This window comes from Acipenser ruthenus, chromosome 2, assembly GCF_902713425.1.
Source record: "Acipenser ruthenus chromosome 2, fAciRut3.2 maternal haplotype, whole genome shotgun sequence".
Taxonomy (NCBI): Eukaryota; Metazoa; Chordata; class Actinopteri; order Acipenseriformes; family Acipenseridae; genus Acipenser; species Acipenser ruthenus.
Window position 1 is genome coordinate 35512598 of NC_081190.1, and position 18856 is coordinate 35531453.

The 18856-nt window shown below is 38.7% G+C and overlaps 1 protein-coding gene across 3 annotated transcripts in view; it reads right to left on the reverse strand.

The window, feature by feature from the left end:
• Positions 1–17176, reverse strand: part of LOC117409401 (unconventional myosin-Vb) — a 138335-nt gene extending 121159 nt beyond the window's left edge. For 2 of the 3 annotated variants that reach the window (XM_058995003.1, XM_058994994.1), the window contains exon 1: positions 16952–17176. In XM_058995003.1, coding sequence (XP_058850986.1) covers positions 16952–16981 — 30 coding nt within the window. In that variant the 5' untranslated portion in view covers positions 16982–17176. Of the gene's footprint in view, positions 1–14048; positions 14546–16951 lie in introns of those variants that run through there. The other variant, XM_058994997.1, reaches the window with a different exon arrangement.
• Positions 17177–18856: the final 1680 nt, after the last annotated feature.

Genomic DNA, 18856 nt, shown 5'->3' on the forward strand with positions numbered 1-18856 from the left:
ACATCCAGTAAAGGCACTCCGCGTGGAGTGCAGGATGTGCCCTATAGCCTGGAGGTCGCCGGTTTGGGTCCAGGCTATTCCACTGCCGACCGTGGACGGGAGTTCCCAGGGGGCGGCGCACAACTGGCCAAGCGCCACCCGGGGTGGGGAGGGCTTAGATCGGCCAGAGTGTCTTCAGCTCACTGCGCACCAGCGACCCCTGTAGACCCGCTGGTCACCTGCGGGCCTGCCTGCAAGCAGCCCAGAGCTGCGTGGTCCTCCAACGCTGTAGCTCTGAGTTAGCTGCATGGCTGCATGGCTACCTCAGGATGCGTGTGTTCGTCTTCGTCCCTCCCTAGTCAGCGTGGGGGTTGCAGCGGTGAGCCAGGCTTAACTGTCAATAGCCGGTTCATGCTCCCACCTGCAACAATGCTGTTGCTCTGATTTAACAGAGTGGTGTATTATGGGAACAGAAAATCAACATTGTTGCAGGAGGTAGCAGTTCATTTATAACCCCCGATGTGTGATTACACAAATATAAAAGAGTCGGCAGTATGTTTAAATATACAACTACAGACAACACAGGACAAAAGCTAAGGTAACATATTGTGTTTCTTGTCAACTTTACAGGGTGTTCTGTAACACTTTAACCAAAACACAAAAAGACAGAAAACCTTTACGTTAACAAACTTTTATTAACAGAGATCCAATTAACATATGTGTGGTTAGAACAAGTATAACAGACAGTAACGCTAATCCCAAACTCACTGTAACATTTAAGAGTTCAAGGATATAAGAGCTCAAAACCAGTCCCAATTTTGGCATGTAATCTTGCATGTACTCCCAAAATAACAAAAAAAACTTTGGCAATTGTAAAGAAACTGAGGTAAGGAAAGGAAAACAGACCCCAAAGTATTTTCGAACACACAAATGGACATCAATAGACACTGCTGCCTTAAAGCCTGTTAGTATATATAGACAAAATGAGTGGAAATTAATTAATCACTGACTCCAATACCATCAGGCAATATCTCCTCCACCTCAGAGACTTTTCCAAGATCTAAAACAACTGGTCAAGAAACCTGGCAAGCATGTTGAGGGACAATATGACATAATGTTAATATCAGGGCAGCCAGGGAAACATTATAGGAAAACTGAAAGATGTGTAGTATGGAAAAGCAGAATGATACAGGGCTGTGCTGGATATCGAAGTAGCTGAAGCACAAACAATAAGACATTTCATTCCGATAAACTCCTTTTAGTATCAGCGTAATGACTGTGAATAATTGCATTCCTATTTAGGATTTAAATGTCTTCATTATGGGAAATGTTTTTATGGACATTCGGTGCTTACAGTAAAGTAATAGCAGTGCAGTTCAGTTTATCTCCAATCAAAGGAATTTAGTGCCACACAAGAGAGCAACTTCTCGTTAACTCCAAGGAAAATATACAGTAATCCGTCACGTATCCACCCGTCACATATCCGCCATGATCAACCTCTTCAGCAACGTCACCCACGTGTGCAGCGCTAATGCAAAATGGCTACAGGAAAGCGAAAGTTGTGCTTACAATTGAAATAAAAATTCAAGAGTGGGTGAAGTGTGATGAAGCAGATCCTGACTATCACCTTTTAGATGATGAAGAGATTGTGGATGCAGTAAATGGAAATAACAGCAACAAACCAGAAAGTGACGAGGAAGACAAGGAAACAAAACCCACAATGAAACTATGGAGTGCTTTCAGAGAGGATTGGACTGGCTGGAACAGCAACCCGAAGCTGGTCCGACTCAACTTTTGTTTGTCCGGACTTTGATAGCAATGGCAGCTAAAAAGCGAACCTTCAAACAAACCTATATTCGAGACTTTTTTGCTCCAACACAGTAATGCAAGTACTGCGATTTTCATATAAACTAAACTTAAAATGTACCAAGATCCAAAATAAGACCTAAAAAGTCTGTAAATGCCCCTAAAGGAGATGAATCACTGCAATCCATAATTGAAGAATGTAAAGTCAACCTGCAGCAGCCATTTAAAAGATTGGACGCAAAGGCCATCTACTCCCCCAGAGACATTAATCCTGGATTTCTGCACATGACAATCTTTATGGATTCTTAGTCTCAAGAGTTTAGGGTTTGATCTTTAGCTGCATCTGCTAGTTAATCAAGTTACAGTCAAAATAGTTACTACTCATTGAAGCTTTCGCTAATGACATGGTCAGGGAAGGGGGCTAGGCGATGCAGCAGGCTAATTCACTAGTCTTTATAGAATTCTCAAGGCATGGGTTGGAATCTGGCTCAGGTCACAAGAACCCCCCCCCCCCCCCTCCCCCTCCCCCTCCCCCTCCCCCTCCCCCCTTCATTATGCACAAATTACATTCAGTGGACGTTGCTGTTTCTATCCAGTTGCATTTAATTATCACAGAAACAAAACTCTCAGGTGTGACGGCTTGTGCTTTTTATTATAAACAAGGTCTTAAAATGTAGGCAAAGAATAATAAGTTACTATGTTGGTGGCACTGATGCAGTCTTTTCAAAAGTGTTAAAGGCTTTGCAGATTCTCCTGATTACTTCTATACAGTTACAATTGACTTAATTAAATGGCTTTTTTATTACAAGCCATAGCTACTCTGGTGGTCAATCAAGTGAATGTTTGTCAAATGAAATGGACCCCTAGAGACAACAAAGTGCAGTGATTTCATTATTACTGAGCCTCATTTATTACTGAGCTGATTAAACTGTAATCTGCTTTCCCATTCCTTTAAAGTCCATTGTATTTACATAAAATGCATTGTGTATAAAAAAAGTATTTATTATCTTAATACAACTCAATAGTTGTATTCATTTTTAAGGACTACCATAAAAATGCACAGAATGGCTTTAATTAAACTTGAACCATGGGACAATTATTCAACAGGGAAAATATTCAAGCTGCACAAACAGACAGACAAGTTGGAACATACATCAATTACATCAAGATCACTTTTATATATTGATCACTGAAACGCCTCCCTAGCTTTTGCAAAGCCACCAATAAGACAAGCTACCCTCACAGTTAGTGTCAATCTCAATCAGTCCCGAGTCGCACAGACTTCTTGCTGACTGACTGCTGAATAAAGTAACTCCAGCACACTTACATCTGCTAAAGAGTCACTGGGAAAATGTATCAGATGGTGTAGACACTGCAGTTAAGCTACTGTCTAAGCTAGGAAAACCAATCTTAAATGGTCGCCATAAACATGCAGTACTACAGGAAGTGATGAAAGATTGTAGATGGTCACATAGCCTTAGGTATGAAGCTCCAGATGTACAGAATGCCCATGATCAAACCAGCTGTGAGCGGGTAGGCAGCACCAGCGTCAATACACGGGTAACCCATGCCCCAACACCAGTGGGGGGCCCACCAGGGGCTCAAAAAATGTTGCCAACTTTGTCCTTTCTCACAACTTTCAGCCTTCATTATCAGTTGTAATGAATGCTGCATAAAACTATGTATCTATGATACCTATAATAGCACCAACTTCTCTAGCAGAGCTGTAGTGCATGTGTGCTAGAGCACTGGTTTTCAACATGTGGAACAGTTGTTCTTTATGACGATACGATTCCTCAACCACAATACTCCCTCAGTCGCACCATCGTAATGTATAAATCTGTTTGTACCACTGAATCAGAGAGAAATGAGAAATTATGATGAGCGGTACTTGTTGTGAACTTTCACAGTTAATGATGTGGAACCAAAGCAGCCACTCTGTGTTGTTGATTGTGGTGAACTCTTGTCAAATTAGATGATGGCGTCACATTTTCTGTTAGAAAACTGGTTGTAATGGAGTAGGTCTCTGTTTTACAACAGCCGTTTAAATCTCCTTTCACACTGGCATGCTGTTCCCGGGTCAGGACCCGGTGTCATGCGGGCCGGCTACGCGATTTCACACTGCTTTTAATAAAGCAGGGTTGACCTGGCCGACAGACGCAAGTAAACAATACGCGTATTAATGCCCTGGAAGCAGCTTATTACAGATGCTTCCATCCAAGTTTCTCTGGATTGAACCCTCAGCCCAAATGTTGATTAGAGCAAGTGTGTCTTCATCCCTGCTGCAAACTGGCTCATGGTGTGTCTCAATCAACAAAAATATGGCTAAACAGAATAAATAGAAACATGGCTGTTTGTTAGTCGTCTGCCATCATGCATTTTGTCTCGTTCAACCCGGGTCAAAGCATGTTGACACGCATCCTGAAGTGGGTCGCTGGAACCCTGGTACGGCCCAGGTAATGGTTTCACACTACGCAGGATTGTGACTCGGGTAGGTCCGGATCCGGGTAGAAGTGCCAGTGTGAAAAGGGCTTAAGATTGCACATAGTTACAGGTACACCTGGTGGTTCCTGCTGGAAACACTGGTACTTCAGATGAAATGGTTGAAAGCCACTGTGCTGGAGTACCTAGGGATGTGGGTCCGCGCCCCTCCAAGGGTGTTACTTTCCTGTAGCACTGTGTAGGATGTAAAATTTAAATACAGGATAGAACATTTTAAATAAACCGAAAAGTAAATTGGTGTCGTCTTGGTGTTTGGATGATGTGGGGAAATTGCCTTGTTATTAACTACGCAGCTTCATCTCTTTTTGTCTCCCTTACTGTGTTTTTTTTTTTTTTGTTGTTTTTTTTTAATAAAGTTGTGTCAAATTTCATTTTTTAATGAAACTTAATGCAGGCACAGTATGACAGTGTATTTGTAAATAACATGAAATTACATTACAAGTTACCCACTTAATTTATGCCGGCATGCGTTGTAGTTATTATAAACAATAAGATGAGTAGATGTGGGAAGGACTCCAAGGAAACACGCAACACAACTGCATCACACACTTGACATTTCATTAAGCAATAGATAATAACACAGAGAAACTTCTCACCAAGCCCTGGGAGAAAGAAGAAAATCTGAAGAGTTCAACTAATCGTCTCACTCGGTTACACAAGAATAGCAAAAAGTAGATTTATATTTCAAAAAATCTAATAACATACAGCAGCTTTTCTCGATCTGTGGACAAACATTTACTAAAATGTAAACTGTATAAATATCTGGCACACGCTGTCAATCCTTTCTGCACTGGAAGAAAACATATTGCTGTTCATTTCAAATTATGTAAGTATAAAGCAAAGAATGAAATGTCTATTTTAAGAATTTGTAGTTCTTAAAATAATAATTCTAAAGGTTTTGTTGAATAAACACGCATTCTGATACACAAAACACATTCAGCTACAGACAAATGATATATTATGTTCACGACGTGTGAATCATCCAATGAGAAAAGGTGATATAAAAACATAATGTATTCCCAGTTCTTGCTTGCAGTGGAAAACACATTCAGCATTATTATTATTATTATTATTATTATTATTATTATTATTATTATTATTGCACTTTTGTTGTGATCATTTCTATTGAAGTTTTTCTTTTCAGACAACTACGGCCAAATATAAATGATTCGGTTTATACTAGCAACTGAACCTCCAGAACCTCCAAAGAAGATGATGAATCTATTAACTTTGGCATTATTATTTACAAATTTGCCAATATTTTGTCATAATTAAAAGACTAATTTTAGTCATTTACATTTACTAAATAACATCTCTGTATTGTCTATTGTTATTATGTTCCAATTAAAAACTATAAATGTTTTGTTTGGCGGTGAAGGTGAGTGGTGGCCTGGAGTTCGGTTGCCCGGGGCCTACACACACCTGACACCGGGCCTGTGGGAAGGGATGAGGTAACTTAACAAATTCAAATGAACATCTTTAATTAAATCCATCTTCTTTTACAATTGTATACAAAGGAAAATAACATAACAGTTTAATCATCACCAAGAGCTTCTGAAGTTTAAACTCAACTTATCTTTTAAGTATAATGTCCTGGTTTCTAGGAATCCTAGAAGTCATACTGAGTACAAGGGGTGCTCCAAAGGCTGCTGGAAAAATGTCAGCATTTGGTACTCTCCAATGCAGGGGTGTCCAGCCACACTCGTGAAGGGCCCTTTCACTCCAGGTTTGACAGGTACATTTATATAGTTAAATACCTTAGGGCCTGGATGGAGGTTTAGTTGGTTCAATTAAAAAATTAGAACAAGGTTGATACAAAGACCAGGAGTGGAAGGGCCAACTTTGGCCACCCCTGTTCCAGTGAGTGCTTGTGGTGACTCCCATGATTCCTAGCATCCAGGAAATCAGAGAGTATGACAGAAGTTGCTAAAAAGATAGTGTTTAAGAAATCAATTGCACCTTTCCCATACTGCAGTTCTTTCATAAACAAATACAGAGAATAGAACTGCACTTTTGGTAAGAATTAAATATTTATGCTATCAAAATGTTATTCATACCCTACTCAAATTTGGGCAAAATGGCACACATCATAAAACTAATACACAATTATGAACATGGTACAGGAGATTAATAAACTCCACCATGAACAGTATACATTTTTCTGTGAGGGGGGGCTTTGCCATCATAATGTTCTGGATCAATTTATGCAGTTGAATTCTGTCCGAGTAGGTGTTTGTTTTACATTCTGGAAGCTGATCCAAAATGACGGCCACGAAAACTCTGCCTCCTTTTTGAATAGCTTCCCCTTTCTCTAAACCTTGCCTTGGAAGAGTCCCAAGACTGAAAATAATTTACTATACATATAATCATTATTTCTTACTACATGAATGATGTTTGCATTAAAAGAGTATAAAATTAGATGTGCTGACACAGTTCCACTGCCAACGATGGCATCAGAAAACATTGTAAGGCTTGTAAGGAGCGCAGGATGCGCCCTATAGCCTGGACGTCGCCGGTTCGAGTTCAGGCTATTCCACCATGGACGGGAGCTCCCAGGGCACGGCACACAATTGGCAGAGCGCCCGAGGGGGGGGTGAGTCTGCAGTGTGAAAAGAAGCGGTCGGCTGATGGCACACGCTTCAGAGAGCAGCGTGTGGTCGTCATCGCACTCCCGAATCAGCGCGGGGGTGGTAGCGGTAAGCTGAGCCTAAAAATAATTGGATATTCTAAATTGGGAGAAAATAATACAAATAATTGGAGACTACCAAATTTAAAAAAAAAAGAAAACATGGCTTGTGCCAACAATGTGATGCTGTCAGCACACATAACCTGGGGTCAATGTACGAAATCCATTTGCTGGCATCTATATGAGCAGACTTGTGCAGTGTTTGATGAATGAATGTACCTGCCCCCACATCAGCCGCCCTTTTCTATTTATTAGAACTGTGAAGAAATCAGTAATGCTCTCATACACACTTACATACACATACAGTACATTTTATAAATAGCTCTTTCTACAGTCAATCACAAAACTACAGAATAGAAAGAAAAAAAACCTTATCTATTATTCATTAAATTAATTTGTGTGTGTCATTTAAAAGAGCTCTGAAAGTTTTATCAGAGGTGTTACCCTTTAATACGATCATCTGAATATGTACAGAAAATACAGACGGGGGAAGTGGAAAGTGAGATGAAGAAAGTTCCTCATAAAGGTCAGTTCAACCTCAGAAAATTAAAACACAAAACCGGTCTCTGTTGTTGTTCTTCTCATGGATGGACCATTGTGGCTTGTCCTGTGCATTTTGATGAAGCGATTATCTGTCTCTAATTCGAATATACGTGAAGGATTAATTAGTCTACAGGGCATTTCTTTTCACCACTTAATGTTCCTATAATGACAACATGCTGTACACACACCCCTTTTTGTCTCATTGCACCTGCACTGTCACTCTTTGTGAGCGTTTCAACAAGGTACCACACAAGGTGTGTCTAGGAAGTACACGTTGAACACGGAACAGTTTTTCTTCCTGTAATCCCTCTCTTCGGACATCATCTCCAGCCAATCAGACACGAACTACAGCTAAGTCTCCCTCTCCAGCGGCCTGTCAGTATCTGTTTACACATTTAAGGATCTCCGTAGCAACGTGACCAAGCTGCTTCCACTAGAGCAGCCAAGCGGAATCATAAACAAGCACAGTTAGGGAAACGGACTCACAATGGACTCACTGTTGCGCTGGGAAGGAGCACAGGTGCCTAATATCTGTATTTGTAGATAAACTGGGTTTGTAGCAAATGGAACTAACCCCCAGTCATTCCTATGCAAATGCATGGAAACTGTACAACAGCTAAGATGCTTTAGGCAGTACATGACAGATCATCAACAGATGATCATATATAGGGTTGCTCTCTCATGTGGAATAAAATACAGAGAATAAAGAATACAGCTGGCATGCTAAAAAAGTGTAATTGAAAAATGAAAGCAGAATGGGGTCACATTTTACAAATTGAAATACAAATTCCAATATTTTGTAGCATTTCACATGGGTATACATCCATAACTACTAAACAATACATGGTGTTGAATGTAGAAATACTAAAACAAACTAAAGTTCAATGATGTTTCGACTAGAAGTCCTTTTTAATCTTTTATTGTTGTTGCTGTGAGAGGCTATTTAGTCACGCAGGCAAGAGTGGCAAAAGGCTAAAGTAGAAACAGATAACGAAATGGTAGAAACAGATGTCAGGGTGGGAGAGTAAGTATCGTAGATAATGTAAGATCTGATTTTGTAAGGTACAGTGGTGTTATTTTGTTAATTCCGAATGGGCGATCACTTACTAGCTGTGCTATTGTTTCTTGCTTTTTTGTTCATTGAGCATTTTGGTTGCATATAAAATCGTGAAAAAGAGTTCTAGTTGAAACGTTCGTCATTTAATTTTAGCTGCTTTTAGCGTTCCTCATATAACCTGACTTCAGTACAACGTTAGTCAAATATGCTAAGCTTGAATAAACCTTACCAAACAAATACACTTCAGCTGAAGCCTGCATGGTCCCCACAGCAGATCCAAAATAGAAGGGACTGAGAATGAAAAGGACTTAAACTAAAGGTGGTATGATATTTTATTTTGCATAAAATATATGAATATAGTTTGATTTCTGAATAATGTAGTAAAAATGTAAAACCACACATCCTAATTGAAACTCTTATATTACCACCCCATAGCAATCTCAACAGATAGGGCCTACATATTTGCATTGCCTGAATTAACCAGGTTTCTCAATAATACTTGGCAGACAGGGATTTAACAGTTATTATGGGCTGGTTTTAGCAGTAGTGAGCCCAAACCCAGACATATATATTATTTTACACAAATGTGTCTATTCTGAACACAAATATAAATCAGACTGTAATCCAGTTGCTACAGTAACTTCAGCACAGATATCTGGACAGTGTTTTTGAACCCTTATGAAAGTTAACTTTGTTGATTTTTCTTTTTCATAAAAAAAAAAAAAAACTGCATTTATAAACCGCACAGTGGGGGCTTGTATGACAAAATTAGAATGCTAGGCTAAATTAATATGACAGCAGATACATTTAAATAGCTAATATCTCATTTGTATTGTACTATTAAGCTTGACCAAGATAAATTTACATCTCCAAAACAGCTTGACATACAGTACCGTGTACTGTCAAAATGACTCTTCCAAATAATATAGGCTTTCAACAACCATGAAGCATGGATCATTACTTAATCACCAGTGCTATTGAGTTTCCAGAAAAGCTCCTCTGTACTGTGTTTATTTTCCTAAAACATTCATAAACAATTATTCACTCAAGGCAAACAACAAACTACTGTTCGCTGTCTCCATTCATCGTTGCCAAACAACCTCCATGCAAATCTTGTTTTAGTTTGACATCCCTTCCCATTAGAAGCTTAAGAAGGCATTCTCTGGCTAATACAGCTGACAGTTCATTGATTTCTAAATCATTTCTCTTTTCTTTTGACACAACTGCAATTTAATCAAGAATCGAAATCCTAGTTCTGCTTTTGTGTGCTGTTACAGATGGTTACTTGTTTGTAGAAATCAGTCTTTCTGAACTACGCATTTCTTAAATGAAAAGACACTGTGTCTAGTTGCTGACGTGTGTACTTACTTTGCCTGATAAATTGTTATTAATGAAACTAATTGTGTTCATGAGCATGAGCTTGGCTTTGCTTCTCCTTCTCAGGTGCAGGGCTTTTTTATTACCAGTCCAAACCGCAACTTGTTCAAATGCTATTATATTTTTGGGAAACATATTTCAAGATTATAAGCCAGGGGACCCCAGTTTCAAACTTGGGTAGAAGTGGGTTCCAACTGAACATAACCCAGCTTTTAAACTGGGCTTCTCTAACATGTAAATTAAAATGTATGAACACAGTGAATACACATAATGGTAGACATCTAACTTGTTCCTTTTCTTTGGGTAGGGAACCAAATATAATCAAATTCATGTATCTGGTAAGGGTTTGTATTTGCCCGGTTATTCAGTTAAAGCTTTGGTTATTTAAGCGACCCTAGTCAACGTGATCCGCCAATCACTCCTCTACCATCAACACATGCATTATAGGGGCTGGCATTTTCCATCTTCCGCTGTTAAAGTCGATGAATTCCACAAATGAAACTGCCATGTTTTATCTTTTGATGTCTATCCACTCCAACAGGTTCTCATTCTTTCCTCTTAAATTTGTAAGATTATTTTATATGTGGAGAAAAATTTCAATTTAGAAAAGGGAGCAAGTACACCTACTAATCAGAATTACTGTGACAGCATTAGTGCTCTGAATTGAAATGGCTTGGATCCTGGACAAGAATTAGCTATTTTATAGGGAGGGCAGAATATTTCAGAATCTCTTTATTTCAACAAAAACAACGAAAAATGAAAACCTTATATTTATCTGTCTATAGTTTCATTTGAACAAACCATTTTGTCCAAGTGGGTTTTTATTAAAAAAAAAAATAATAAAATAATCATAATACAGGCTTCAAAACAAACATCCCTTGGCCTTTGTTTGGGACATGGTGATGCGTTTGAAAATATGGGGTAATGCTACGCAATGTGGGACAGCTGGTCATCCTCTTTTACAAGCAGATGGAATTCACAGTTCCGCTGCACCAGCACAGGATTACAAAAAATGTTCTGGTTACATGCAAGTAATATGAGAGGATGCGTGACAGAGACGGAGGTCAAACCAAATGCAGCACAGTGTCAAGGAAAGACATTCAAGGTGATGGTGGGCACCTCTAGACAAGTATGTTTGAAACATGCATGACCCTCCACAGTTAAAAATTACAGGAATTACAATGATAAAGAGGAGATCACAACAGTATTTAATCACAGTTGGATAAGTGATTCTCTAGCTACTGTACAAGTAAAAATGTAAGTGTGACAAATTTACACACCAAAAGACAGAAGGACAGGTGCCTTCTTTTGTCCACAGATTATGATTATTTTTTTTTTAATTATAATATCTATGATTCATGTAGAAGTGTGAAGTGAGACATACGAAGATATTAATATGGATTTCAAGCACCCTGGGTCTTTAAAGTGTTGGCATGCTGTAATATAAAGACGTTCATAGGGCAGCAGTGTGGAGTAGTGGTCAGGGCTCTGGACTCTTGACCAGAGGGTTGTGGGTTCAATCCCAGGTGGGGGACACTGCTGCTGTACCCTTGAGCAAGGTAATTTACCTAGATTGCTCCAGTAAAAACCCAACTGTAGAAATGGGTAATTGTATGTAAAACTAATGTGATATCTTGTAACAATTGTAAGTCGGCCCTGGATAAAGACGTCTGCTAAGAAATAAATAATAATTTAGAAAAAAAAATACACTTTACAGCCAACTGACTATGGAGGTCATGTGGGCCAGCTCTTTTGCATAACATGTTGCACTTACCCCAGTAGATGATACATTACTGTATACATACAGGTTCCCTTAGTTTAAAAAAACCATATTGAATCTAAAAATCTACAGTATGTGTTAGATATGCAAAACATAGAAAAAATTACATGGAATAGAAAAAGTGCTGGCCATCACTGTTACACATTATATGCAGGGCACCAACGATGTCTATGCTGACAACCCTTTCAGTAGAGTCTGAAAACTACCAGAGAAATATCATTATAATACTAGTGTATTAACATATAGAAACCTTAAAGACAGCACCATTTACCAGCAGAGGATATGGTAGTGTAAAGGTTTACCAGCGTGTATTGTATAAAAATCATTGCAATACCATCGTAATGTGAAAATATGAAAATGTTAAAATGTCATCTTGTGACATGAAGATGTGGCATTTGAATATTTGGTATTCAGGATGGTGCTGGACATAGCTGACGTTGTCATGCAATTCCAAACAATTACAATATGCTGCCCTGGTCTAAGTTGATACAATTTAAAATGTGCTTAAGCTCTGGTAATATTTCTAAATGTCCCCCAGGGTACACCTCCCAATGCTATTTATCATGCCTTCTAAAATAACTATAACAAATCAAAAGGAAATCCTGTGTTGTGTCTTTCTGCATTTAGTTCTGGTTGCATCCACCCAGTGCGATGCAGAGACTAACAGATTAAATATATCAGATGTACTGTTGCAGTGAATTCTCTCCAGAGAGATTACAAACTGCAATTCCAGGGCTTGTTCGAATAAAGTCCTGTATATTGAAAACATCAGTAATAGTAGGCTACAGACACCAGCCCTACTATTGCAGTTATCAGACCTAATAATTACTGATTCAAAAAATGATTTTGAACGGCAAGCACCAAATTGATATGGCGTTCCCCTGCTACGCTTGATAACTCTGTCAGTTGACAGAACTAATCTGAAAAGACTGTTAGCGTTATAATGTTGATACCCGCCTTTTGTTATCAATATAATAATAGTAATAACAATAATAGTAATCCATGTAAAATATTAATAATACTCGATAAACACTTATAATCAATTAACGTATGATAAGCCTAGTTAAATACAAACGGTTGTGTAAGTCTGTATGCTTGCCTCCTTCTTTCTCTTCAGAACCTGAACTCTGCATACCCGCATTGCCTATAGTACTGAACGAGTTCTGAACATGTGGAGGGACCATCCACAAATTCAACAACACAACGAAAAAGTGATGCGACTAACACAACGACAATATGAAATTAAAGCACCCTCGTTTATACAGTGGCTACTTGCTCCGATTCTGTACAGATTCTGCGCAGAATGACGAAACTCTGCGTGTCGTGAACGCACCCAGGGATACACGTATAAGATGTGCATTGTCTTGAAAAAAAATGTTAACGTTTAGATTTTAAAGTTTTTGGTTTTTTTTTTTTTTTAATTGGTCGAAATCTTGTTTTTGCTGCCCGTTGTAGTCATTCGATACACATATAAATATTTTCTGACATTGTTGTTCACATTCCATTAAACTCGTAAATGTTACCCACTCCCTATATTACCGAAACCAGAGCGAAACCAAAATGCACCTGTTCATATAATACCTGACTGTAATGGAATATAATGTTTCAGTGCAGTATGTTAGACAAGTTCGTTCTTTATATTCGGCCATTTTCATTATACGTTGTTTAAATTTTGCATTAACATGTTACTATATTATTATTACTAGATCACAGAATAGATATTGTTGCGATTGAAATGTCAAACACCGAGATACCGCGACTTGCCTTTCCTTTCTAATTTAAATATTTCCAAAAGGTGTATTGCCAATGCTAGTAGTTATAAAGACTGTAATTTCCAATGTCCTTCAGCAACTCTCTAATCACCACGCGTTATCGATTTATGGCTATTACTATTAATGGGATGTGTTCATTTATATAACTGCAGCAAGTTACAAAACTGTCCGCTGGGCACCATGGGTTACATTTTCAGAATACGCTGAAGTAACACAAATCCGCATGAAAGCGTGCAACAATTCATGCAATCTTTTCTCAAACTATTGAAAAATGATAAAACCAGATTTTATTTTTCAACTGTGTCAACACAAGTATAAATGGAACGGTATGCGATTTCGTACTTTCCCGTTTTACATATTAAATAAAATTGGTATCCAGCAATAAAAACGATTAGGTTGGTGTCAATTCAAAAATGTTACAGTGAATATCGTGACGGTACAGTCTACCTGGAATGTACGCATTAGTAGTTTCGATTTTTTTTTTTTTTAGTACCCTGTTTCAAAATCAAATTAAAACTTCGCTACCCGGAACTGGTTTGCACTTACCTTGGTGTAGAGCTCATTCACTGACATCTTTTCCACCTGAGCACCTCTTCAGGTTACACAAACACACGAATAAATCCCTCAAATCAGATTAAAAATAATTCCCATTTAAAGTTGAGCCCTGGTTTAGACAGATGCTTGACCGGTCGCCATGTTTCCCGATATTTTCAGGTTCCTGATTTTGTGTGTCAGATTTTGTTGTTAGGTTGTTTTTTGCCGACCTTCCCTTTACAGCAGGTGAAGTTATCTTAATGTTATCACTCCTCTGACCGTTGCTCCTCCCAACGAAGCCGCTCCCTGTCCAGGTATGAACTGGGATCTTATTTGGGTCTATCTAGGTGAAGCAAAAAGAAATAAGACCCGAAACCAAACGAAACAATTACTCCCTTATTTCCTTCCCGTGCCTATGCATTTGTCCGGGTTTCCATGTCTCACCTAAGCTCTGCCCGTCTCCCCCGGAATCCCAAACACAACAGAAGTGACACCTGCTGGCTGTTAGGCAAAGCGCACTTGCGCGCACTCCGACTGGGACATTCCATACCGAAGGTAAATGATTGTATTGCTTTGGTCTCTCATTTGGTTATCTGGAGTACATAATACAGGTATATTTGCCACATCTTTTGCCATATAATGCCCATATAGAGCAGCAGTGAGGAGAAGTGGTTAGGGCTCTGGACTCTTGACCAGAGGGTTGTGGGGGACACTGCTGCTGTACCCTTGAGCAAGGTACTTTATCTAGATTGCTCCACTAAAAACCCAACTGTATAAATAGGTAATTGTATGTAAAAATAACGTGATATCTTGTAACAATTGTAAGTTGCCCTGGATAAGGGCATCTGCTAAGAAATAAATAATAATAAGCATAGGTTAGGTTCATAATTATGTGCAATATTTTATGAAAGAATTCATATTTTTAGGACTTGGGCACTGCCATATATACATATATAATGTAAGTATGATATTAGCCACACAAAACACTATTGTCTAGTGAAGCACATACACAGCAATGCTGCTACGTGGTACTTGTATGCCCATTCTTGTTTTTACTAATCTCAATCAAACTTGGTTTCAATATTGATTGTATCAATACATCATTTAAAATGTACTATTAAGAGTTGTCTGATGTTGTCTGAAATTTTCTGAATTGTACAGAGAGAAACGTGGATGGAATAGAGGTGTACATTCTGTTTAATTAAATTAGGCCTGTGCAATATAGCACTTAAAAACTGAATTAATTATAACAATAAAGATTTCATGTTGTTGCCTACATGCACACAACATCCAATTCTAGTATAAATGTAACATTTCTGAAGTCCACATTAATGCAATCTTTTAAAAGTTTGAAATAGTCATTTATTACCCCCTTCACTGCCGCTGTTATCATTGTTTAGTTCAAGATTTCTGAAGGTACAGCCTTATACAACAGACCTGGTATCCATGTTGGTCCTCATGTATTAAAGTCCACTAATGCTCTCTGAGCTTGGCAAAGTCCCTATTGACAGTGCTATACAGTACAGTGATTTTTCTGTCCCACAGTTGCAGTAAAAAGGGATGGCACAGAATAGTGTTTGTGGAGATCTGCGAAAGGACCCTCTCTGTCCAGAGAAGAAAGCACGGGGGGATTAAGAGGTTCAAACTAACACAGAGGACAAGGTTGCTTTAAACTGTTGTACCTTGAGAGGGCAGAAGTGTCGAGACCAAATCTTAGAAGGGATGCACAATAGTCATCTGCACAATAGTCATCTGTAGCACACATGTTTGTGTGAATGTGTATCACTCTCATGCATAACTGACATCACTGATTCCTTTGCTTTTCAAATCCCCACTATATATTCTGCAATATATAAAGGGTGCATATCCCTGTGTGGCAAGCCTGCTGATAGGGCTGATAGGAGGCACTCGGTTAGCAGATGCATCCATGTGATGTTTCTCAAGGAGCAGTGCCATAGTGAGGAATCTATGGGACATATTGGAGATAGATTTTGTTGTAGATTTGCACCCATAACTTCCCTGAAGAAATGAACTATGGTAATCGTTTAGGAATGAATGTGATCATTTTAATTTTTTTGTCCAGCCCTGATCATGGTCTTTATTTTAAGATCTATCCACTAGTCATAGTTTTTGGTCAAGCATTTAAGCTCTGTTCATTCAGTAAAAACAGTAGTGGCCTTGTGCTTATGTCACTTCCGCCGCTCACTCTCCATCATGTCAGTAAACTGGACGTATGCCAAGCTGTCATCATGTTGTTTACTGAAGCAAGCTAGTGCATGTTAACAGTGCTTAAACAAATATATGAATCACCAAAAAAATGCTGAGATTCCACTTGTATATGAACAGAAAACAAATGGCAACAAGTAATGAATTCTAATTCCGAACCAATACATGTATCAATAAATACATAATAATGCTTTATTTGTGCTTTATTTGTAGACCATTTTACACAAACAAGTCATTTATTAGCAATCCTCTGAAACAGACAATAGTGGAAAATCTAAAACAAAATGTCACCAGTTAGGTTTTTCAAAATGTTCATGTTATTATTTTATTGGCTAAACTTCAAAATTCCGGCACATTAACTACAGTTAACTACATAGTAGTTACTTTCCTGCATACTTTATTACCAGTTTATATAGGAAATATATGTGTTTGTATCAGTTATCCTACCAAGCAAATCCTTTTGTGCTTAGCACTCATAGTAAATATGGCGAAGATTATCAATTTTATTCCTCATGCAAATATGTTTTTGAGATATAAATTAAGAATATTATACGGTTTATAAGTCTAATAAATCACAGATGTGAAATGTCTTCATGCAAAACTGTACTATAGGGTTATGCACTCATTTTAAATCAGTCAAGTTATGGGCTCAGCCCCAGTTTAAATCAGATAGGAGAAACATGATTTACCTTAGCGTAGAAGTTGTAGTCCTCTGGCATATTTTCAACCTTTATGTTCTCTCTTCAGATAAATATGAATCCAAAACAACGCCAAAATTCCTGAAATCTGATAACAAATGCTCCTTATTTACACATGCAGTAGTAGTTAGGCAATCGTTTTTATGGTCAATGATTTCCCCTTCAATGTATTCATGTGAGACTCAGGTTATTTGTTTCAGGTTGAACTTCCCTTATAGCAAGTGAAGTTAGTCTTGACATTTTTAATCACGCCACTCTCCCTGTACCACTCCTTTCCACTCCCTCTCAAGGTATGGGGAGTTTTATGAGTCACAACAATGTAGGATAGAGGGGAACATTAAAATGAACTGCAATTGAAATATCAAATATGTGAAAGACTTGTATACAGTTTGGCCTCATTGTGTGTAACCACTCAAACACACCTTTCTTGATAATTTCCTCACAGAAATTAAGAATGTATAAGTGTACAGTATAAGTGTAAACTGGCCTAGTAAAAACTGTATGGGACTCTCATTTGCAAATGTGGATCATTACAATTGCTTTTCTATCTCTGGAGGCCTGGGTTCAAATCCAATAGTCTTAATATAATTGACGGTGATAGTGGTCCACAGCACAAAATACAAACACAATTAAGTACATTTTCTACAAGTAAGATACCCTGGGTCAAAATAGATTTTTTGTCAATCATCCTGTATAGCACCAGCTTGGTTGTAACCAATGCCCTGGTCTTGATCCCAGATCACCTTGATATTCACAATGCTTGCAGCATTTTTTAAATAAACTGCATTAGACTAATTGGCATTTCATGCAGTAAATTAATATGTTTTTTTTGTTGTTGTTCTTTCTATTTTTGTATACCTTTATTATTAACCCAATTTCTCAAGCAACCTTTGGTTCTTGTAGAACTCTGTGACTCTGTGACAGGGAGAGCCCTATCGATGGTTCTTGCATAAATGTGTGCAGCTGGGATGTGGAACAGGAGACGTGTTGCTAGGCAACCATTTGAGCAGTTAGGCTCTGAGCTTATCGGGAGGTCCGGTTTGGCAGGGGGGCGTGCCCGGGTAGGCGGCGCAAAGCTCAAAAGGCATCTGTGCCACAACTTGAGGTGACTGCACTGCCATGCTACACAGACGGATGCTTTGTTTCCAGCGGAGACGAGATTGTCCGCTCTGCAGAATGAACTACTATGGAACCCTTCAATAGCAAGACGGTGCCTGTGAAGCCTCTCAGCCAGGACCGTCACAACGACAAGAACAGTGCCAGTAACGCAAACAGTGGAACAACACATATCTCCTCCAAGACATCTGCAAGGGCCTAGAATAAAAGGTGTCAACCACAACCTATAAAGGGGTCAGTCAAAGGTCATCAGTTTCCACGAAGTGGCAGTTAACTGAACTCAAGAGTTCTAATGAAACAGCTCACGTGATGCTTAACAAAGAGCTAAGATGCACAACCTGACCATATGGGGACAAAGGAAACGAGACTGAAAAAAAAGATGAAGAAACTCGGGAACCTTGACAGTACTGGCTCAACCATAAGCCTCTAAGATGCATCGACAGCTGTACTGAGACACGGGTGACAGGCTGCACTGCACAACAGGACGAAGTGACAGAGACGGACTGGTGAAACCTGCCGTAAATCAACCAATCTTGATCATCAGAACAAGTTAGAATCTACGAGAGCACAAACTGTGTTAGATCTCATAGGATTGAAGATTCTACAGACCAGACACATAGACTGTATTACTGGAGATTTCATCGTGGAAGTACAGAACAACAGGACAATTCTCAACCAGCAGGTTTGCCAAAGCATTAAGGATTGTTAAGTATAGCCTTTGATTTGCTATTAATTAAACCCTCTTGTTGTATTGTTTATTATAATTCCTTGATCTAATCC